Below are 22,901 nucleotides of genomic sequence, written 5' to 3' on the forward strand. Positions count from 1 at the left end.
TCCCATCCTGCCCAGTATAAAAGCATTATTTGGAATAGCGGTTTCCACAACCCCCTAAGGAAGATAACCGCACGCTAAAATTCAAGGCGGTAACCGTGAATTGCACATTTATTTGCAGCCCAGTTAAAACTATTTTGTTCAATTGATTCAACAAAGTGGATGGGCTTGATCCGGGGATGCCAGCTTTTCACAATAGTGATTTGCACCTCCGTTGTCCCCCTGCCACCCCCTTAACGCTTCTCTTCCCTGGTGATCCCACCCCCACTTTGGGAACCTGTGGACCAGAGCCAGAGCCACCTCCCCATATCGCTTTCCTGACACAGGAAGCAAATTCTACATGGAGGGAAGTGGGAAGCGACGCCCGCCATCCCGGAAACGGGACAGCACCTGGTGTGCCTGTGTGCTTTAAGAGCCGGGGGTCCTGCCCTCCCCACCTCTGCATTAAAGTGGGGCGGTGGTGGGGAGAAGGAGAGCGTAGCCTGGGGCTACAGAACGCCACCGGCTCCCATCGTGTAGCTTCAACACGGCTGGAATCAAGCGGGGCTTGGTATGGCTCAGCTCAAGGGTGCTGTTCCTTTGAACATGCGCAGAGTGTTCCCCAAGGCACCTGCAGTCTGGGGCCCAAGGGTTTCTGAGCAGAGGTTTGCAAGCCAGCGTTTTGCTCTTCTGAAGCACCCCTGACTCACGATGGCCTAAGACAGGAGTGCCTTGCTTGCCTCTGCCCTGCATTTCCCCAATACTTGGAGGAGTGGGTGGTGGGTGGCAATTTGCTGTTGTGCTCCAAAGGAGATAGAATTGGAAGGGACCCCAAGGGTCATCCAGCCCAACCCCCGGCAATTCGGGAATCCCATAGAATAGACTGAAACCTGTTCACCCTGGGCAGGGGAGGGGAGGAGAAAGCAGTTGCTGTTCAGGTGAGGTATCAGCTGGGGGCAGATGTGGGGAAGGCAAGCCTGGGGGGGGGAGCGAGTGGGCATACAGCCACAGAGTGGGAAGGGTTCCCCAATGGGTCATCTAGCCCCACCTTGGCAATGGGGCGCAGAGCGGTGGTGTAGGTTTGGTAGGATTTGGGGGGGGAGCAAGGCAGGGTCCTTTGCTTGCTGTTCAGAACTGCCAATGCGAGGTGTGATGTTTCTCCCCACCAATGATGCCCCCCCTTCTCTCTCCCCCGCCGGCCTCCCTGCCCTCCTCCCGGTTGGCTAACGCCAGACGCAGCCTTGCTCTTGGGGCACAGGTTCAGCGACCGCTCACCCCTCTCCTCGGAGGACCAATCCTGGAAATACTCCGGTTTGAGGATTATAATCTTGGATTCTCTTTTCACCCTCTGAACTAAATGCACAGGCAGGCAGGAGGGGCTCTCCTGCTCACACAACAGCACCAGCAGCCTCTCTGAGCACAGAAGCTAATTCTCACCTCATCCTTTCTTCCTCCCTCTCTATCCAAAAAAGTGCTCACACACACACACACACAAAACCAACGCTGGTATCTTTACTAACACCTTCCCTGGGGCAGGGCCTGCTGGGACCCAGAATCACCCCCAGGCAGAGAGGAATGCAGGGCAGGGGGGCCTCGGGGGTCACCTGGACTATGTGCCCTGAATGTTCCTGTTCACAGCCACAGGCAGCGATGCTTCTGGATCCCGGCTGCTGGAAATGGCAGGAGGGGAGAGGGCTCTGGGGCTCAGATCCCGCTTGTGGGTTTGCCATTATGGGCACCTGCTTGGTCACCATGAGAAGAGGAGGCTGGACAAATGACCCAGCAGGTTCTTCTTAGCTTCTTGCGTTTCGAAAGACCTCCCAGGCTGAAACCTGCAGTTACCGGAGGATGCTTTCTGGCAAGAAACAAGAAGACAGAGCAACCTGCTCCCTCACTCTGCCTCAATGGCTGCCCTGCGGGCAAAGATTCATCTGCCTGCCCCCGAGCCTCTGGAATATTAGAATTGGAGAGTTTGAAGGAAGCCCAGGGGTCATCTAGTACAACTCAGGAATCACTTCAGCTGGTTCCTGGTTCTTCAGATCCCAGCAGGGCCCCCCTTGCTCATCGGCTTCCTGCTCCATGCGCCTCTTAACCCCTCTGACGTTGCTGCTTCCTTTGCATGCCCCTTCCAGTGCCCAGGCAGCCTCCACCCCTGGAACGTTGCCTGTTCAGAAGGCACCTCTGTGCCAATCTCACATGGTGCCCTGTCGGGAGGTTGTGCCTGGGCGCTGTGAAGCCTTGCGAGGTCCAGGGGCCTCTTCCTCGATTCCCAATCGTGAGTCCGCCAGGCTCCTTCGCTCGCTGCAGGTGATTCTCCTCCATTTGAGAGAAGAATCCGGAGAGGGAAAGAGGAGGGAGATGCTTATAAGAATCCCCAAAGAAGATGCTGAAGACCCTCTAGAGAGCAGCAAGCAACTTAGGTGACCCCCATAGATGCCTCTCGACTGCTTTGATTGACAAAACTGCTCCTCTTAGGGTGCCACGTCAGCCCCATTCCACATTTGTGCAAAAACAATATTTTGGTGCAACGGCACCTATACACTTATGAACCTATTATTGACACCCGCCAGGTACCTTCCCTGCACTCTTTGGCTTAGACAAGCCTTCCAAAACATGTAGGAAGCTGCTGCAAGTTTTACTCTATTTCCACTTTAACTTTTTTTTTAAGTCTTAGGTTGTTGGGCTCAGTTTTTTTCTTACGGATGATTTCATGGTTTTATTTCCCCCCCTACATCGCTTTGAGCTTTCTCCTTCCAGTTGAGCAGCGTGTAACTCTTACAAAGCAAGTAAAACGAAAGGCACTGCAAGGAGGAGCTGCCACAGCCATTTCCTGGGGTGGCACCAGGGGGCTCCGGGCGAGTGTGGAGCTCCTTCACTTCCCCAGGGAAGCAATTGGGGGTGGGCAGGGACAGGGCACGAAAGCTGACAGCCAGCAGCCTCTCCTGTTGCCCTCCTAATCTGTCTTTCCCTCTCCTCTCTCCCGGTTTAGCACCCTCCATGACCAGCAGCGTCCGCCAGCGCCTCGTCGACCCGCAGCACTCCTTGGGATCACAGAGGTTGGTAGAGAGTCACCAGGCCACTGGCCAGGGTGAATCGGGGCAGCTGGTCCACTACCTGCCCGGCAGGGTCACTCTGCGCCGGATGCCCAGCTTGAGCGGCAGCCAGCCCTTCGCCTCCGACGTCCACGGCGGAAGTGCGGCCGCCTGCTCCCCGTCTTCTTCTTCTTCCTCGCCGCCGTCTCCTCCTTGCTCCTCCTCCACAGGCCACTCGCCCTCCTCTGCTTCCGCCTGCCACGGCCTGCCCATCCTTTACCACCACACCACCTCCTCCTACATCCTCCAGGTGGACGCCCTGCCCAACCTGCCCCCTCCCGACGTCACCTCCGGGACGCGCTGCCGTACCAAGAGCTATGGGTATTGTGCGGCTTCCTCCGGGAGTGGTGCTTGCCCTCTTGGCTTCCCCTCCGGGGCCTGGCCTGCCTTCCTAACCCCACTTCCTACCGCCTTCCCTCGGCAGAAGCATGGGGGCCCTTGGCTGCTGCCGTCTTGAGGCCTGCACTGCCTGGTTTGGCGTGTCATTGGCCCTCTCGCCTGGTGGAAAAAAGGATGCTAACACAACTAACCGGCCGGCCACCTCCCTGCCTGACGTGGGCCGTTCTGTGATGCAGGGTGTGCTTTGGTTTGGTTTGCCTCCACTTCTCCCCGCTGCGCATAGTTAAATTGCTCCAAGGGGGCTCTTGGGTTTGAATCCTGCTTGCAGGCTCCCCATAATGGCCAGCCACTGTGAAAACACGATGGTAGAGCAGGTGGGCCATTTGCCTGATCCAGTGTGCTCTTCTGATGTTCTTAACCCTGCCTGGGTTTTTGTGTTGGTGTGTGTGTGCGTTTTGGATATCAGTAATTATTCTTATTCTTATTAACCTCAGCCACTCTGGGTAGCCTCCAACACGTACAAAAACACATTAAAACATCAAACATGAAAAACTTCCCTAAACAGGGCTGCCTTCTGATGTCTTCTAAAAGGCCGTTTATCTCCTTGACATCTATATAAAGGGAGGGTGTTCCACAGGGAGGGAGCCACTACCGAGAAGGTTCTCTGCCTGGTTCCCTGTAGCCTCACTTCTCACAAGGAGGGAACCGCCAGAAGGCCCTCAGCGCTGGACCTCAGTGTCCAGGCTGAACGTTGGGGGTGGAGACACTCCTTCAGGTCTACTGGGCTGAGGCCATTTAGGGCTTGAAAGTTCAGCACCAACACTGAATTGTTCTAGAAGCCAATGTAGATCCTTCTATAGTCCCAGCAGCTGTTCCCAGTCACCACCAGTCTAGCTGCCACATTCTGGATTAGTTGTACTTTCCTTGTCACCTTGAAAGGTAGCCCCATGTAGAGCGCATTGCAGTAGTCCAAGCGGGAGATAACCAGAGCATGCACCAATCTGGAGAGAGAGTGCGCGGTCACACATTTAAAAAATGGGTTCCTCACACCCTGCTTTCTTTTCCTGTCTCTCTTCTGCTCCCCCCCCCCCCCAGAGATTTATCGCACTCCGACTCGGATTCCTCCATCCCTCACCTGAGCAACAGCCAGCGCACGTCCAGCTCAGCCCCCAGGCTGTCTGCCCGGCCAGCGCTGCTCAACAAGTCAGAGGAAGCGGCAGTGGCGGCTCCCTGTGGCTACAGCAACCGGCAGGCGGAGGCTTCCTCTTTGCCGGAGGCGTTCCCCGAGAGCCCCATCCTCATGAAGAAGGCCGTGGTGCTGAACCACGGCCTGGAGAAGTCGTCCAGCCTGGGGGAGATCAGCCACACGGCTGGGGCAGGGGCCCCCCGCCACGCCCACTCCGACTCATCCCGCTCACACAGCCCCAGCTCCACCGAGCCCGACACGCCCTCACCCACCTCCGACCCCCGGCTCAACAGCCAGGGCAAAGCGGGAAACAGCCGTATCCCCCACCTGGCATCCAAGAAGAACGCGGCCGGCGGGGAGGAAGACAGCGGCTCCACGGGGGAAGAGACCGACTCCTCGGGGCAGGGCAAGAAGAAGTTCCCCCTGAAGATCTTCAAGAAGCCCAAGAAATAAGTCTGGGCCGGGGGGGTTAGCAAGGAGGGAACCCCCCACCCAAACAGCCACACTGGGACGGAGCAGGAGGCGAGGGGAGGGGGAGCACCTTGAGGAGGAGGGCCAAGAGCACCCACCCACCCACCCACCTCTCCTCCTCCTCCTCCTCCCCCAGGATCCCTCTGCTCTCTGGGTGGAGGAGCTGCTGGTGGAACGCCCCTATTTATTTTGTGACGTTGGCCTGGCCGCCTTCCTCGCGCCGGAGGTGGGGGGGGGTCCCTTGCTTTTGGCTGCGCATGGCTTCAGACGAGCTCTCCCTCCTAGCCCTTTCGCCACCGCCACACCATGCGACACTGGATCCGTTCACCCCGCTCCCCCTTTGTTCGCTGCTTCCCCTGCGCACCGCAGCGGCCCAAAGGAGGCTCAGTGGCAGGGAAGGAGAGGGTTTTGCAAGGGGATTGTTGTTGGGGAGGGCGTGGGGGTGCTCGCCTTGCTTGTCCGACCCCCACCCCCCATGTGGGTTTACTTTAGGGACTAGCCCCTTTGCCTCAAGCGAAGCAAAGAAGGAGCAGGAAGAGGGCAGGCCAGGACTGTGGGGAGGAGTGGGGAGAGAGGGGGAAGATGAGCTCCATCGCCCGGCAAAAGCCCACTGGGGCAGAAGCCTGTTTTTTAGAGCCCTTGGTGAACACCAGCTGTTCATTACAGACCAAAAGGGGCAAGTTCAGCCCCCAGCTCTATGGGCAGGAGACCACAAAGCGGCCACTTGGCCCCAGAGCAGCAGGGGCTTTCCTTCTCCCCACATGTCCCCTTGAGGTGGAAAGAGGCCTTGTCTTTCCTGCAAGCAGTGCTTGGCTTTGGGGGGGGGTGTCCCTGCAAGAGCTGGGGGGGGCTTTCTTGTGTCTGCTTTCTGGCCCACAAATAAGCAGGAGGCTTTGCTGAGCCTAGAAGCCTTCTGCAAGAGCTTCCCCACATTGTAGAGTTGCTGTCTGCCCCGGGACATCCCTGCTACAGCCAGGTCTTGCCCTATGCACGAGGGAGGGACGCAGGGAGACCGGAGTTGGCCTGCCTTCGGCTAGCTCAGCTTCTTGGCCACGCCAGGTGCCTGGCTGCATGTTGCCAAGTGTAGGAGACCCCCTGCCCTCCTGGTTGCAGCTTGTGTGGGGTTGTGCGTGCAAGAGAGCTGCCTCCCATTCCCTCTCGCAGGCTCTGAAAGGCTTCTGGGTTCTGTTTTGTTTTTGCACTTTGGAGCAAAGGTGGACAGGTTTGGGCCGCTGGTGGCCTCCTTCCGTGGCAGACCCAGGTCCTCTTCCCCAATAGCAGCCTCCCCTCCAGAGCCATGCCTGCATGCCTGCCAAGGACAGAGGAAGGGCTTTGGGGAAACTCTCAGAGACTTGATGGCCAAGCTGGCACCGCTTTGAGCTTCCTGCTGTTGCTGCTTCTCCATCTCCAAGTGCCTGCGCTGTCCGCCACCTGGGCCTTCCTCTGCCAGCTTGACAATGTCCAGGTGGGAAGGCGAGAGACCGGGCACTTGCAGGGAGGGGGGCCTGGGCTCGGCTCAAGCAGAGGATGGGGCGACCCCCACCCCACCCCACCCCCCAAGTTCCACCATCCAAGGCCATGAAGACCAGAGGCCCAGGCCAGTTTGAGAACCCAGGAGGATCATGGCTCTCCCTTCTACCCTTGCCACGCACCAGAGGAGGCGCAACAAGCGCCAAGGAAAGCAGCCTCCACAGCTTCCTCTTCCTCCATGAATGAGATCCTGCCTGCCTGCCTGCCAGCTTCTGCCCTGGGCAGCAACGGGCACGAGGAGACCGTCCTGTCCCCCCAGCGCCAGGCCACCCTGCTCTGCACCTGCCAAGTCTTGATCTTATTTAATGGCCATTTCATAAAACTGTTTTCAATCCAATAAAAGCATGTAGATTATTTTAAGGCTGCTGTGTGGCGTCGGTGCCTTTCGCAGAGGGAGGGGGCAGGCAGGAAGTGCCGCTGGGCAGAGGGCGGTTGGGCAAGAAGGCATTGCAACACAGCCTTGGCTGAGAGGAAGAGCTCAGGAACCTCTCTCTGCCTGAGGGGCAATCTCCTAGAATTGTAGAGTTGGAAGGCCCCACAAGGGACATCTAATGCAACCCCCTGCAGTGCAGGAATTATTATTTTTACATTTATTTATACCCCACCTTCCCCCTGATAAGGACTTGGCAGCTCACAGCTGAAGGATCCCTGTTAGGTTGTCGTCTGATCTCTGCTTAAAAAACTCCAAGGAAGTCTGTTCCACTGCCGGACAGCTCTTGCCATTGCAGGGAAGGGGGGCACACAAAGAAGGGCCTCAGAGGATGAGCTCAGGATCCGGGTCAGTTCATGAGGTATTGCAGCCCTGAGCTGTTTATAAGGCCTAGAAACAGATTGGTGGCCAGGATAGGCATCTTGCCCCAGGGAACTGCCTGGCCACCAAATTCTACATCAGCTGACATTTCCTAACTTGTCTTCTGGGTCAGCCCTGTGCTATATGTGCTATAGCATTGCAATAGCCATTTATGCACGCAATGTGGGTTATGTGTATGCACCCTAATCCTACCCTGGGCTGTCTTTGGCACAGTTCCCAAGGGAGAGAGAAAAATCAACTGCCTCAAGGCACTCGGAAGAGATCACACCATTTATTTAGGGGAAAATCTTCCAGTTTCCCCTGGAAGGGAGGGGGAGCCCTGCTTCCACGTCTGGTCTTCACAGAACCTTCCAAACCTTTCCCTCCCAATGCGCCCCCCCACTTCCGCCAACCAAAGCCACATAAAGTTCGAACCCCCTCCCTAGTCATCCACACATTGGCACCCGCAGATCTGGAGAGAGAGAAACAGGAATCCAAAGAGGGAATACAACAGAGCAACGGAACGCAGAGACGGGGGGGGGGGGCAAGGGGATTCTGAGCTGGTGTCTTTCAGGAGGAGCAATGGCAGGGGAAGGGGCTCAAGGGTGGAGACCCCCCTCTGTGGCAGCTGCAGAGATCCAGCTGCCTGCACCTTCCAGGGCATGACGACAGGAATCGGGGACCCCTCCAGCTCTCATCAGCCCCAGGCAGCATTGCCATTGGTCAGTGCAGATGCAGGTTGAGTCCCACATCCCATAGGAGGGCCAGTCCTTATCCAGGGGGTTAGGGTCCTTCCCTACACCGGCTTGAGCTCGGTTACTTCATTGGCTTCGCACTTGGCACCTAGCAGGGACTCTGCCAAACTTGGATGTCTAAAAAGAGACGGGCAAACACCTGGTAGAAACCCCAGCCCCTCCACTGGCCGTCTGCTTGGGCCACTTCAAAAAGGGGGGTGAGAGGAGGGAAGAGGGAATAAGGAAGAATGACCTGGGTGGGGCACAAGGGAGGAAGCAGCCCAGATCAGCAGACAACGTCCTGCTTGTTTTCTTCCTGGCCGGAGAGTCAGATGTGCAAATGAGAAGGGGGGGGGGGTTGACTCTTCACCAATCCAGGAAGACTGGCTGGGATCCAGCCTCCCAAGATATTGCTGGAGACAGCAATAGCCTGCTGCGTTCGTGAGTCCCGCAGGGCTGGGGGGCTGGACTGGCAAGTGCCACCAACGTCGCCACAGCAGGACGTGGAAGAGTTCTGCCAGCTCCGGGCCACCACCCTGTGACGTAAGGAAATGATCTCTGCAGCCTTAGGCAGGCCTCGCAATGAAGAGTTTGGCCCTGATCCAGACTCTCCTTAGCAAAACAGCAGCAGGGCTTCCTGGAGGTCTCCATCAACGTCTCCAAGGAAGCCAAGAAGGGCGGTTGCTGTCGGCAAAGGCGGACAACCGCGGCTCTGTGGAGCTGGCATGAACCCTCTCTGTTCACCCACAGATTGATGCTTCGTTGCTGCGTGGCGGCTGCCAGCCCCCCGTGAAGTCATTGTCCGTCAGGTTCACCGTGTAGGGGACATCGATGATCTCGTGAGATGCGTCTCGGCTGCTGGCACTTCGCCAGGAGTTCAGAGGGCGGATGGCTTTCCTGAAACGCTGGGGCAGCAGGGGAGAGAGAGTCCATGAGCTTCTGAGTTCAGCTTTGGAAAAAAAAAACCCCACACACACCTTGCTTCTTAAATTAAAAGATGGATGAGGGACACAGGCTCAGGACTCCAGGAGCTCTTCACATTCAGCCCCAACACCCCCCCCCCCGGTAGGGCTGGGAAGACCCTCCTATGGAACCCTGGTCAGGGATCACCAACCTGGCGCCCGCCCTCCAGTCATTGGACTACAACCCCCATCAGCCACGGCTGGCAGTCAGGGTTGATGGGATTGGAAGGTTCGGGAAAGATAAAAAGCAGGTCCTTCTTCCTGCAGCGCATGCTTCAACTATGGAACTCCCTGCCACATGAGGCAGCAATGGCCACCAGCTTGGATGGCATTAAAAAATGATTGGATGGATTCATGAATGAGGAGAGGGCAGTCGATGGCCACAATGGCTACCCCCTGCTTCTGAATACCCTGTTTCTCCACAAAAAAAAACACGACGTAGCCAAAAAATAAGCCATAGCAGGATTTTTAAGCATTCAAGGAATATAAGCCATACCCCAAAAATAAGCCATAGTGATAGGCAGTTTAACCGTGTAGGTTAAACTGTATCATACTTAATTAAAATAATAATAAGACATCCCCTGAAAATAAGCCATAGTGTGTGTTTTTTGGAGGAAAAATAAATATAAGACGGTGTCTTATTTTTGGAGAAACACGGTACCAGTTGCGGGAAACCGCAGGGGAGAGAGAGAGGGCTCTGGTGCTCAGACCTTGCTTTGTGGTTTCCCATTAAGGCCACTGTGAGAACAGGATGCTATACTAGAGGGGCCATTGGCCTCATCCAGCAGCTTACAGAGGGCACCGTGTGTCTGCGCAGACAGACTTTGAGCTGGATGGATCAATGGCTGGTCACGATAAAAGGCAGCTCCCTGTATTCATTTGCCTGCTGCCTAAGCTGGCTTTGAAACATTACCTGTCATTTGTCGCCTTGAGTGTTCAAAGTGCTCCATATAGGTGACGTTAGATGACCCTGGGGGTCCCTTCCAACTCTATGACCCCTGCAAGATACACCAGCTTGCCTAAGGCCCTCTACTGGGTAGTGGCAGAGGTGGGGTTTTGAACCTAGGAATTGCGCAGGCCAGTGGCAGGAACTGTAGAATTGGACGGGACCCCCTGCAATTCAGAAATCTCAGCTCAAGCACCCACGGCTGAAGGCCACCCAACCTGTGTTTAAAAGCCTCCAAGGAAGGAGAGTCCACAAACTCCCAAGGGGAGACTGTCAAATAGCTGTTACTGTCAGAAAGCTCTTCCTGATTCTTAGAAACTCCCTTCTCACCATTGGAATCCCTCGGTTCGAGGCCTCCCTTCTGAAGCAGCAGAAAACAAGCTTGCTCCCTTTCTTCCATGTCAAGGTCTTTGAAAGTGTCTATATCATAGAATCATAGAATCGTAGAGTTGGACGAGACCACAAGGGCCATCCAGTCCAACCCCCTGCCAAGCAGGAAACACCATCAAAGCATTATTGACATATGCCTGTCAAGCCTCTGCTTAAAGACCTCCAAAGAAGGAGACTCCACCACACTCCTTCGTAGCAAATTTCAATTGTCGAACAGCTCTTACTGTCAGGAAGTTCTTCCTAATGTTTGGGTGGAATCTTCTTTCTTGTAGTTTGAATCCATTGCTCCATGTCCGCTTCTCTGGAGCAGCAGAAAACAACCTTTCACCCTCCTCTATATGACATCCTTTTATATATTTGAACATGGCTATCATATCACCCCTTAACCTTCTCTTCTCCAGGCTAAACATACCCAGCTCCCTAAGCCGTTCCTCATAAGGCATCGTTTCCAGGCCTTTGGACCATTTTGGTTGCCCACCTCTGGACAAGTTCCAGCTTGTCTGTATCCTTCTTGAACTGTGGTGCCCAGAACTGGACACAGTATTCCAGGTGAGGTCTGACCAGAGCGGAATACAGTGGTACTATTACTTCCCTTGATCTAGATGCTATACTCCTATTGATGCAGCCCAGAATTGCTGCACCTCTCAGCCTTCTGAATCATACTCACATCTGCCAGGGTCCCCGACTCCTTGAAGAGGGCGATGGCTGCCCAGAGAGGGATCTGGATGCAGGTCACGACCCCCATGCAGATGCCCAGGGCCTCCCCCCACTGGGGATACTGGTAAGTGCCGTAATGCAAAAAGTCGTGCTGGACAGATCCAGGAAGATGTAGAAGAGGATGAACTGGGGAGGGAGAAGGAAACACAAGCAATCGTCGTAGGATTCTGGGAGTTTCAGAAGGGGGCAATCGTCACTCGTGAGCCTTCCCACCTCCTATGGGAAAGGAGCAGAATGGTTTTCTTGCTAATCTGGCAGCAAGCAAGAAGTCAGAGACCACAGTGGCAGCTGTGAAAGGCCTGTAAACAAGGGAGAAATTTGCCTCCCTAAGTCTTCCAATATCACGATGCCGTTATACCAGTCAAGGTTGCTAAAAGGAAAGCCAAAATTATCAAGAGGGTGGAACGGCTCCCCTTCAGTCTAGGCCAGGGGTGGCCAACTCCGAAGAGACTGCGATCTACTCAAAGAGTTAAAAACTGGTAGTGATCTACCCCCTTTTGGGGTGTTCAGGTCAAAGTTGTTTAGAAAGGAGGAAGGCCCATTTTTTAGGGGTTCAGGTCAGAGTTGTTGAGCTTTTCTGAGGTGGGAAGAAAGCCCTCTTTTGGGGGGTGAAGGGCTAAAATGTTGAGCATTTTTAGGGGAGCCAAAGTTGTTGAGCTTCTATGGAGGGAGCCAGTGATCTACCACAGACGTCCAGTGATCTACTGGTAGATCACGATCTACCTGTTGGACGTGCCTGGTCTAGGCAATGCCACGCTTGGCTTTCACCACCCAGTTATTAAAATCAAGATGAACCGCAGCAGGAAGCTGACAAAAATAAATAAATCTCTGCCCTACCCACCCGAGCGGAACGGTGAGGGGCAACATACCAGCAAGAGCCCTGGCGTGAAGACCACCCAGCAGGCTTTGAAGTAGAGCACCAGCTGGCTGCACCAGGGGGGGCAGCGGCAGATCATGTCCACGATGTCTTGGCAGAACTTATTGATGCCTGCGTGGTTGGGGAGAAGACGAGGAAAGGGGGTTAGCAGGAGGGGGGCAGCGTGGAGGAAACCCCCCCCACCCGGCCACCCCACCCTCAATAGGGACACCTCTCCATGGTTTACCGTATTTTGCCGTGTATTGGACAAGGTTTTTTTGAATCAAAAATCATGTCAAAAAATGGGGGCCATCCAATACACGGATAGTGGCATGGGGGGGGGGAAGTGGCACGAGCTAGCTTGTTGGCAGGAGCGCTACTTCCCCTGGTGCCGCTGCGCGCGGGAAACAATCCAAGGATTGTTTCCTGCCCGCAGCTGCGTGGTGGTGGGGGAGAGGCTCAGCAACTTTGGGCCCTCTCCCCTCATTTTCCTAAAATTGAGTCCCCCCAAATAGGAGGGGGAGTCTATATACAAGGGGGTGTCTTATAGATGGAAAAATATGGTAATATGGGTGAGCTGCATCATGGAGTTGCAAAGTTCTCATCCGCTTCTCCAACTGGGCCACCGTGAAAGGAGGAGTTCTGGTGTGGCTTCGCGGCCTCTCTCCAGTGGTTGCTCCAGGCTTACCGATGGAGGTTTGTTTAACTTTCACATGTGGTTCCCATACCTTGGGGGGGGGATACCTGCCCCTTGGTTCCATAAACTCATCTGTAATGCCCCCTATCCCCCCCCCAAGCAGTATTCAGACCGGCAGTTTGAATGGCCTGTTAAGGAAGATGGCATAGTGGGATTCAAAATGGTATTTGAAAAACAAATATATGCAAGGATAAGTATATGCTCTAATCTAGTCTCAGAGCCAAAATAAAGAAGGAAGCATGCTTCTATGCATTCTTAGTAATGAAAAGGCAAGGGTCCCCGATCTCTTTTAAAACCTCCACTGAAGATTCTGCCCACCTTTCTCGAGAGCCCACTGCGCTAGGGAACAGCTCTTGCCATCAGTTCGTCCTAAGCTTTAGTCAGGATCACCTTTCTTGACATTGGAATTTGTTGGATTGGGTCCCATCCTTTGGAGCAGCAGAAAACAAGCTGGCTCCATCTTCCATACAAAAGATACTTGAAGATGCTTGAGGATGGCTACCGCCCCACTTGCTCAATCTCTTATTCTCCAGGCTAAGCATCCCCAACTCCTTCCACTGCTCCTCTTGAAGTTTAAGAGCCCTTTGGAGGGTGCAGGGATGACAGACAGAGGTGGAAATTGGCCTCAAAATCTTGCCGTGCTCCTCAAAGGGCTGGCTCCCCTGCAGGCATCCCAATGCCATTCCAGGCAATGCCTCCAGTTGGCAGTGCGGCAGGAGGAGAAAAGGTTGGAAGCCAGGAGAAGAAACTGAGGAGAAGAAGCCAGGTGGGGAGGCCTGCAAGACACTCACCGTAGAAGAAGGTAACTCCGAGGCACATGAAGAGGGCGATGATGATGAGCCCAAAGCTGGTGCTATAAGAGTCCATGAGGGTGAACCAGTAGATGCCGCCCTAGGGAGGGGAGGGGGGGGAAGGAAAAGCCACACACATGAGAATGGGAAAAGAGCATCCTGTTCTCACAGCGGCTGACCGGATGCCCCAAGAGGAAAACCCACAAGCAGGATTCGAACACAAGAGCAACGCCCGCTGTGGAGGCATCCTGGCCAGGAGCCTTCTCTCCTCCTCCATGAATTTGTCTGGTCCTCTTTGCAAGTTGGTGGACATCACTTCCTCCAGTGGCAGGGAGTTCCGCCGTTTACAGGAAGGAAGACTTCAACAGGGCTCCTATCAGAGCATAGACACTGTAGCTTGCAGCCATCTTGCGCTCCAACCCCGCTGGCCAGTTTCCCTTCAGGCATCGGCTTGGCTGCTGTGGGAACGGGATGCTGGATGGCACCCCCCCCCTCCCCGGCCTGATCCAGCAGGCTCTTCTGGCATTCTGCTTACCTCTGTGATTAGCAGGAGCCCCAGAAGGTAGAAGGCAAAGCAGAGAAGCCCCAGGAAGACGGCTTTGCGCCTCCAGTCGCGAAGCGAAGGAAACTCGTCCATCGCTGCCGTCGTGATGCCTTCCATGTTCCCGAACTAGAAAGACAGAGAAGCATTTGCGGTTAGGGTGGGGGGAGAGCAGCACCCCCAGTGCCTCCCCACCCGCCATTTTGACCTACCCACCTCCTTCCATGGGCTACAATTTTACATGCCCTTCCCCCCCCCAAAAAAAATGAAATTGTGCAAAACGCAGGTGTGAGACTGGCCCCATCCACTTGCGCCTTGCACCTTTTTGCATTGGGCCTGCCAATTATCAGAACATGCCTCCTCCCCCCACAAAAAAACACCCAGGAAGGATCTATGGAACTCCCTCCTGCAGAAGACCACCAACCTAGATGGCTTTAAGAGAGGATCGGACAAATTCATGGAGGAGGAGAATCATAGAATCATAGAGTTGGAAGAGACCACAAGGGCCATCCAGTCCAACCCCCTGCCAAGCAGGAAACACCATCAAAGCATTCTTGACATATGCCTGTCAAGCCTCTGCTTAAAGACCTCCAAAGAAGGAGACTCCACAACACTCCTTGGTAGCAAATTCCACTGCCGAACAGCTCTTACTGTCAGGAAGTTCTTTCTAATGTTTAGGTGGAATCTTCTTTCTTGAAGTTTGAATCCATTGCTCCATGTCCGCTTCTCTGGAGCAGAAGAAAACAACCTTTCTCCCTCCTCTATATGACACCCTTTTATATATTTGAACATGGCTATCATATCACCCCTTAACCTTCTCTTCTCCAGGCTAAACATACCCAGCTCCCTAAGCTATTCCTCATAAGGCATCGTTTCCAGGCCTTTGACCATTTTGGTTGCCCTCCTCTGGACACGTTCCAGCTTGTCAGTATCCTTCTTGAACTGTGGTGTCCAGAACTGGACACAGTACTCCAGGTGAGGTCTGACCAGAGCGGAAAACAGTGGTACTATTACTTCCCTAGATCTAGATGCTATACTCCTATTGATGCAGCCCAGAATTGCATTGGCTTTTTAAGCTGCTGCATCACACTGTTGACTCATGTCAAGTTTGTGGTCTACCAGGACTCCTAGATCCTTTTCACATGTACTGCTCTCAAGCCAGGTGTCTCCCATCCTGTATTTGTGCCTTCCATTTTTTTTGCCCAAGTGTAGTACTTTACATTTCTCCTTGTTAAAATTCATCTTGTTTGCTTTGGCCCAGTTGTCTAATCTGTTAAGGTCATTTTGAAGTGTGATCCTGTCCTCTGGGGTATTAGCCACCCCTCCTAATTTGGTGTCGTCTGCAAACTTGCTCAGGATGCCCTCAAGCCCATCATCCAAGTCATTGATAAAGATGTTGAATAAGACTGGGCCCAAGACAGAACCCTGTGGTTCTTCCCACTAGTCACTACTCTCCAGGATGAGGAGGGCTCTCAAAGGCTACTTGCCACAATGGCTCTGCTCAGCCGCCACACTCAGAGACAGCGACGCTTCTGAATCCCAGTTTCTGGAAGCCCCCAGAGGAGAGACTTGCTCTGGTGCTCAGATCCTGCCTGCAGCTTTCCCATAATGGGCACCGGTTTGGCCACGGGGAAACAAGGTGGGCCCACTGGCCTGATCCAGCAGGCTCTGCTGGTGTTCTTCTAGTAAGGTTGGCCATGTCTGAATGTCTCCCCCACCCCCATTTTTGGACTGATGCCTTTAAAACTGTTGTTTCATCTGACATAGCCCAGTGGGTTCAAGCACTGCAGGTTCGATCCCTGCCTGGGGCAGCTGCCTAGACCTGCATTGCAGGAAGTTGGACTGGATTGATCCTTCCAACTCGGCAATTTTGTGGTTCTAAGCGAGCGGCTGGCTTCTCTCACAGACTCCGGCCAGCCTTGGGCGGCCTGCGGAAGGAACAACATCTGGAACTGACCAAGGTGTCCACTCCGAGGGTGAAGAGCATCAGGAAGAAGAGGATGGACCAGAAGGACGACCCCGGCAGCAGAGCGAGGGCTTCTGGGTAGGCCACAAAAGCCAGACCTGGACCTGGGGAAGGACGGAAGGAAGGAAGGAGAGAGTTTGGGGCAAGCAAACAACCTGCCTGTGTTTGGCAGCATCAATTGCAGGGCATGGAGGATGAGGCCACCCCCGAGGCACCTGGGATTTATGCCCTGGATGCCACAGCCACACTTGCCACCCAAGCACAAGGCTTATTCAGAGAGGAGGTGAAGAAGGGACCCCTCCAAGTTCTCCTCTCCGTCATTCCCTGCGAGATTGCCTCATCCCTCTTTGACTGGCAGGACGGGCACCCTTACATAAGCTCCTCCCAAAACAAATGAGGACCCCCCTCCTTCTCCTCCTGCCCCCCCTACCTGAATCTGCCACTTTCCCCACGGGGACCTTCTTCCGCCAAGCCATGTGGCCCAGGATGGAGAAGATGGCGAAGCCAGCAAAGAAACTGGTGCAGCAGTTGCCAATGGCGATGACCAGGGTGTCCCTGCAGGAGAAGACGTGGAGGGATTCAGTCCCTCCATTAGCAGCCCTTCCTGCATTTGCAGGGGGCTGGACTGGATGACCCTTGGGGGTCCCTTTCAACTCTGTAGTCCTAGGATTCTATTTGCTGAAGACACGTCTCTTTGTCCTGGCCTTTGACACCTGAGACATGTACTGTATTTAGGACCCACTCTAGCTGCAATTGCAGTTTGCTTTGAACTGTTTTAACATTGAATTTTATGTCATCATAGCTTGCCCAGGGACCTGGGCTGGGTAATATTATCTCACCCCTAACTCTAATAATAGTGGGTTCAGAGCTGAGAATCGTTTTCTTTTCTGAATGCATTTTGTAGGGCCTCGCAGCCTGACAGTCTCTCACCTGATCACATTGTTGTCAAACTTGTTGTAGGAAGCCATAGAAAGCAGACCCCCAAAGCCAATGCCCAGAGAATAGAAGATTTGCGAGGCAGCATCGTTCCAGACCTGGGGCGGGGTGGAAAGAGATTTTTTTTAAAACCCAAGATTCACTTCCCACTCCTTCTATGGAGCAATTTGTGCAACGCCGATTCCTCAAGTTGCCACCCTCTTCATTTGCACACATTAAAGGCCACGTGGAGCTGCAAAGAAGATTGTCCCTGAGCATACATTCTTGGGAAGAAACAAGGCTGCCAGAACTGAACTGGGGGTGATTGACCTGTGATTCCTGTATTGCAGGGGGTTGGACTAGATGCCCTTTGGGGATCCCCCTCCAGTTGTTCTGCACTATAGATCCAGACAGCTGTGCCAGACGGAGATGGTGGGAACTGTAACCCAAAACTTATGGAGGACACCGGGTCTGCAAAGGGCAGATTAGAAACTCAAATTTTATAATATACCCACCGAGCTTCATGGCTGAGTAGGGATTTGAACCCTAGACTCTCCCAGGCCTTCTATTGTGGTGGCTCCAGCCAGGGAGGCTCATTCGACCCCTTTAGGCACCAGGCAAAAACGTTCCTCCTCAACCAGGTCTTGGGGAGATTAATATTCTACAGCCTTTTAAATGTGTTTGTGGGGGGGGCTATTGGTTTGTTCTTATTTTTCTTATGTATTTTGCGTTTTTATATTGTCATTTTATGTTGTGAACCGCCCTGAGAGTGAAGGGTCATACAAATTTAGTAAATAAGAAGAGTCCTACATTTTTAACCACTGTGCCAAACTGGAACTCTCTATGAACACGAAAGTTGGATTATCTGTGCTGCCTGTCCTGGACTCGCAGACTAATAAAAAAATTCCTTCAGTAGCACCTTAAAGACCAACTAAGTTTTTATTTTGGTATGAGCTTTCGTGTGCATGCACACTTCATCAGATACACTGAAACAGAAGCCACCAGACCCTTATGTATATTCAGAGGGTGGGGGTGGGGGTGATGGGAATGGGTGATGGGCTGATAGGAGTGGCAAACCTGTTGATGACTGTTAACAACTGTTAATGACTGCAATTGGTCTTGCGGGGGGGGGGGGGAGCAAGGGCTGAGGTGCTAAGGAAATAATAATAATAATAATAATAATAATAATAATAATAATAATAATAATAATTTATTCCCTGCCCATCTGGCTGGGTTTCCCCAACCACTCTGGGTGGCTCCCAACATAATTAATAATAATAATAATAATAATAATAATAATAATAATAATAATAATAATAGAGCGATAAAACATCAAACATTTAAAACTTCCCTAAACAGGGCTACCTTCAGATGTCTTCTAAAAGTCTGAAAAAGTGTGCATGCACACAAAAGCTCATACCAATGACAAACTTAGTTGGTCTCTAAGGTGCTACTGGAAGGAATTTTTTTGTTTGTTTGTTTCTAAAAGCCAGTTGTTTATTTCCTTGACATCTGATGGGAGGGTGTTCCACAGGGCGGGTGCCACCACCGAGAAGGCCCTCTGCCTGATTCCCTGTAACCTCACTTCTTGCAGGGTGGGAACCGCCAGAAGGCCCTCAGAACTGGACCTCAGTGTCGCGCCCCCCTCCCCAAGAGCCCCACCCCACCCAAGGTGTACCTGCGCACTGCTCAGCCGGCTCCAGTCTGCGGAGAGGTAGAATCGCACGCCCTCGATGGATCCCTCCAGAGTGGCTCCTCGGATGATCAACACCACGATGACCACGTAGGGGAAGGTAGCTGTGAAGTAGACCACCTGGGCGGAGAGACGAGGGACGGGCTCTGAGCGGGGGGTGGGGGGCAGCCAGCCCCAGACACCCCCAGCAGGAGCTCAATAGGTGGCAGGAGCAGCAAGGGTTTGACCCCCCATTTGGGCACCCAGATTATTAGTGAGGGAGGGCGAGATGGCCAGGTGATGACTGACTGTATTGGGGGGGGGGGGGAGATGACAGGTAATGAGGGGGAAACTGTAGCTCAGCAGCAGGCCACCGGCTTGGCAAGCAGAAGGTGCCAGGTTCAATCCAGGTACGGCTGGAAGAGGTACGGCGTCTCCAGGTACGGCTGGAAGAGATGCCTGCCTGAAGGCCTAGGAAGCTGTTGCTGCCAGTCAGTGCAGGTAATACTGGCCTAGGTAGGCATTGGTTTGACTCCGCATCAGGAGATAACAACGGGCGAGGGGTTTTGGGTTCAATATACTGTACAGTTGTCAGCATGGGAAAATTTTTGGAAAGAGGATGGCAGACTATGTTGGACTATGCAGAGATGGCAAAAATGACCAGGAAAATCAGAAACCAGGAAGACCAAAACTTCAACAAAGAAGGGGGGGATTTATATTATATTTGGGAGACCAATTGGTCTCCCAATTGGTAAACAACTTAACTCTTTAGCAGGTCTCAAATAACACTTGTAATGTAACAAAGACTTTGGATATAATGGATACCAAATAATTAGAGTGATTTACAGTATGCGGCAGAAAAGGTTGAGTAAAGAACCCATGGAGGGGTGGAGGGAAGTCTAAAGGATCTTGTTTATTTGTTATTACTTGCGATTTTGAATGTAAACATTAATTTGTAAAAACCAAATAAATATATATATATTTTAAAAAGACTCCATATCAGGCACCTTCCTCTGTCCTTGTTGAAAGCAGACAGTCCTTCCGAATGATGAGGACTAGAAACTTTGTTTTATTTCCAGAAGGACGGTGTCTCTCACAGACGTTCCCCCCCAAAACAAGTCGCTCACCTTTCCAGAGCTGTGGATTCCCTTGAGCATGCACAGAAAGATGACCAGCCAGGCGAGCAGCAGACACAGAGCCAGCGGCCATCTCACGGGGCCAGGGTCTCCCAGGCCAGTGCTGTGGACCACGCCAAGGACCTGTTCGCTGGGAAGAACAAGCAGAAAGGCTAGAGACAGGAGGCTGTGGGGGGGGGGAGGCGCACGCCATCCCCAAACACCCCCCTTTCTCCTCGTCCAGCCCAATACAAAACCGGAGAGGCAAAGTCCAGCTAAGCCCCCCCTCAGTGGCTGACCTGCAGGCACGGCGGTCAGGCGAGGCGTGTCAGGCCTCCGCTCTGAGCTCCTTGTCTCAGGCAACAGCAAAGCGGACCTTCAGTGGCGCAACAATGGTTGGGAGGCAGCAATGCTTGGTGCACTGAGAGATGGGAGAAGTATGGGAGATTCTCTCTCTCAGCTGCTGGCAATGGGTGCAGCTCCAAGGGTGTCAGGACACATGATTTTTGTGTTACAGGTAGGTAGCCATGTTGGTCTGCCATAGTTGGAACAAAAAAAAAATCCTTCCAGTAGCACCTTCGAGACCAACTAAGTTTCTCATTGGTATCAGCTTTCGTGTGCATGCACACTTCTTCAGATAATTTTTGATTTTTGTGTGTATGTGCAGTCACGAAATTAAAAGACGCCTGCAGAAAAGCAATGACAAACCTAGACAGCATCTTAAAAAGCAGAGACATCACCTTGCCGACAAAGGTCCGTATAGTTAAAGCTATGGTTTTCCCAGTAGTGATGTATGGAAGTGAGAGCTGGACCAGAAAGAAGGCTGATCGCCGAAGAATTGATGCTTTTGAATTATGGTGCTGGAGGAGACTCTTGAGAGTCCCATAGACTGCAAGAAGATCAAACCTATCCATTCTGAAGGAAATCAGCCCTGAGTGCTCACTGGAAGGACAGATCCTGAAGCTGAGGCTCCAATACTTTGGCCACCTCATGAGAAGAGAGGAATCTTTGGAAAAGACCTTGATGTTGGGAAAGATGGAGGGCACTAGGAGAAGGGGACGACAGAGGACGAGATGGTTGGACAGTGTTCTCGAAGCTACGAACATGAGTTTGACCAAACTGTGGGAGGCAGTGCAAGACAGGAGTGCCTGGCGTGCTATGGTCCATGGGGTCACGAAGAGTCAGACACGACTAAACGACTAAACAACAACAACAGTGGTGTAGCAAGGTCAGGTGGTACCAAGTGTGGAATTTTTTTTTTGTCACCCCTGATTGAAATTCCCCCTCCCTCCCTCCAACCCCCCCCCCCCAGCAAAGAAAGCTGTGCAGGCAGCGATCCGATGTAGATCCCACCTTCTCCCCCTTCCTCCACTCTCCCGTCAAAGAAAGCCGCGCCTTGCCCTCCTCCAGCAGCCCAGGAGCGAGGGGGGCAACAGCACACTGCCCGCCCGCAACTCCCAAGCTGTTAAAATGAAGGCGGAAGGGCGCCGGGAAAGCGGCTTAGCTCCCTGCCTTCCCCCGACGGCTCAGGGTGGGCTTGGGAGTCGCAGGCGGGCATCGCGCTGAATGTCACCCCTCTCAGTGTGTGTGTGTGTGTGTGTGTAGCCATGCTAGAAGCTGTGCTGCTGCTCCCAAGGCAAGGCAGGGTCCCCCCAAGGGCGGGACATGGACGGAATGGGCAGGGAGAGCCTGGCTGATGGCTGGGAAGGGGACGCGTCGTGATGTGACGCAACCCTCCTCGGTTCCACAGGGAGCGCCGAGTTGCATTTTGTGACACACACACCCCATTGATGGCCCCCGGGGCGGTCTGCCCCCACTGCCCCCCCTTCCTCCACCAGTGCGTAAGTGGGACCCTTGTAACTGAACGCCTACGAACAATCCGATCGCACTGCACCTGCAATTTTACACATGCTTTCCGGTATCTCAGAATCGCAGCGAATGGGAGCAAGGCTTTTAGCCCAGCTACCCTGTTGCATTGAGATATGCCAAGTGCCCACTGTCCAGAAATGATCCCAAACATTCTTGCTCTGGCAGGCTGGGGGGTGGGGTGGGGGCTTTTTTTGCACATGTCAGCTTTGCATGGTTTTAGTTTAATTTGCTGTTTGGATGCTTCTAGCCGATTTTGCTTTTTTTAAAAAAAGAACTGTACATCACCTTGATACAACGGCACAGGAGGCAACTAGTAATCAAAAAACAAGAACACTGGTAAATAAAAACAGCACTCACTTCCAAAAGACTTCACTGGCGCTGACTTGAGAGGCGTTGCCCCAGGATTCGTTCTGAAATGCAGCGAAGCAGTTGAGCAATGTGGATTTACACCGTTCTCCATCTCCTCATTCAATCCCCAACAACAACCCTGCGAGGTGGGCGCCAAGAGGCAGTGACTGTCGTCCCCGCCCCCCCCGGGTCGCCCAGCAAAGTCAAGTGCCCACCCTGCCCTTCACTGACCACCGAACCTGTTCCCCAAGAATTTCTGCTGCGGGAAGCGGCTCATCGGTGCAACAGAAACTAGAGTTGGGCTAGAAGACCTTTGGGTTCCCTTCTGACTCTATAAAGTTATGTTTCCATGCAAAATGTTGCACAGGGTCTTGGGAGGGGTGGGGAGACCCTCTACCCCCCCACCCTGCTCCCCATTTGCACCTGGAACTGGCAGAGGCGGGCGTTCTGTGGGGCATCGCAGGACCAGGGCAGGGGGCTCTGCAAAGACATGCCCAAGTAATAGAAGGTCCAGGCAATGATGATGTTGTAGTAGAGAGAGACCAGCGAGGAGACCAGCAGCATTCCGATCCCAATCCCTGCAGAGGAAGAAGAGGGGGAAATCGATCGTAGAATCATAGAATGGTAGAGTTGGAAGGGAACGTGAGGGTCATCTAGTCCAACCCCCTGCAATGCAAGGTTCTTTTGCCCAATGTGTGGCTTGAACCTACGACCCTGAGATTAAGAGTTTCCTTCTCTTTTTACATAATTTTTATTAAATTTTCTGTTTTACAATTTAGAATATTCATTTAAACCACCTTAAACTATCAATGACTTCCCTTCTTCTCTTTCCATGGTTCATTTGGCATAGCATAAATCCCTGCATGTCTTTCATAGAATCATAGAATAATAGAATCATAGAGTTGGAAGAGACCACAAGGGCCATCCAGTCCAACCCCCTGCCAAGCAAGAAACACCATCAAAGCATTCCTGACAGATGGCTGTCAAGCCTCTGCTTA

At 53.2% G+C, this 22,901-nt stretch overlaps 2 protein-coding genes across 10 annotated transcripts in view; one reads left to right on the forward strand and one right to left on the reverse strand.

Annotated features, from left to right (window-relative positions):
- Positions 1-6,954, forward strand: part of STIM1 (stromal interaction molecule 1) — a 108,543-nt gene extending 101,589 nt beyond the window's left edge. For 5 of the 9 annotated variants that reach the window (XM_088668911.1, XM_088668908.1, XM_088668909.1 and 2 more), the window contains 3 exons: positions 1,210-1,287; positions 2,966-3,032; positions 4,503-6,954. In XM_088668911.1, the coding sequence (XP_088525037.1) occupies positions 1,210-1,287; positions 2,966-3,032; positions 4,503-5,046 (689 nt within the window). In that variant the 3' untranslated portion in view covers positions 5,047-6,954. The remainder of the gene's footprint in view (positions 1-1,209; positions 1,288-2,965; positions 3,033-4,502) is intronic. The other 4 variants (XM_088668913.1, XM_060274125.2, XM_060274121.2 and 1 more) reach the window with 1 other exon arrangement.
- A 703-nt stretch (positions 6,955-7,657) lies between these two features.
- Positions 7,658-22,901, reverse strand: part of LOC118085580 (sodium-dependent proline transporter) — a 29,378-nt gene continuing 14,134 nt past the window's right edge. Inside the window, 13 exon segments of the mRNA XM_035116410.3 lie at positions 7,658-9,023; positions 11,084-11,215; positions 11,218-11,259; positions 12,003-12,121; positions 13,478-13,577; positions 14,013-14,147; positions 15,976-16,088; positions 16,415-16,539; positions 16,915-17,018; positions 18,578-18,712; positions 19,699-19,837; positions 21,913-21,965; positions 22,327-22,481. Of these exon segments, the coding sequence (XP_034972301.1) occupies positions 8,859-9,023; positions 11,084-11,215; positions 11,218-11,259; positions 12,003-12,121; positions 13,478-13,577; positions 14,013-14,147; positions 15,976-16,088; positions 16,415-16,539; positions 16,915-17,018; positions 18,578-18,712; positions 19,699-19,837; positions 21,913-21,965; positions 22,327-22,481 (1,517 nt within the window). The 3' untranslated portion in view covers positions 7,658-8,858.

Source organism: Zootoca vivipara, chromosome 4 (genome assembly GCF_965207765.1).
Source record: "Zootoca vivipara chromosome 4, rZooViv2.hap1.1, whole genome shotgun sequence".
Classification (NCBI taxonomy): Eukaryota; Metazoa; Chordata; class Lepidosauria; order Squamata; family Lacertidae; genus Zootoca; species Zootoca vivipara.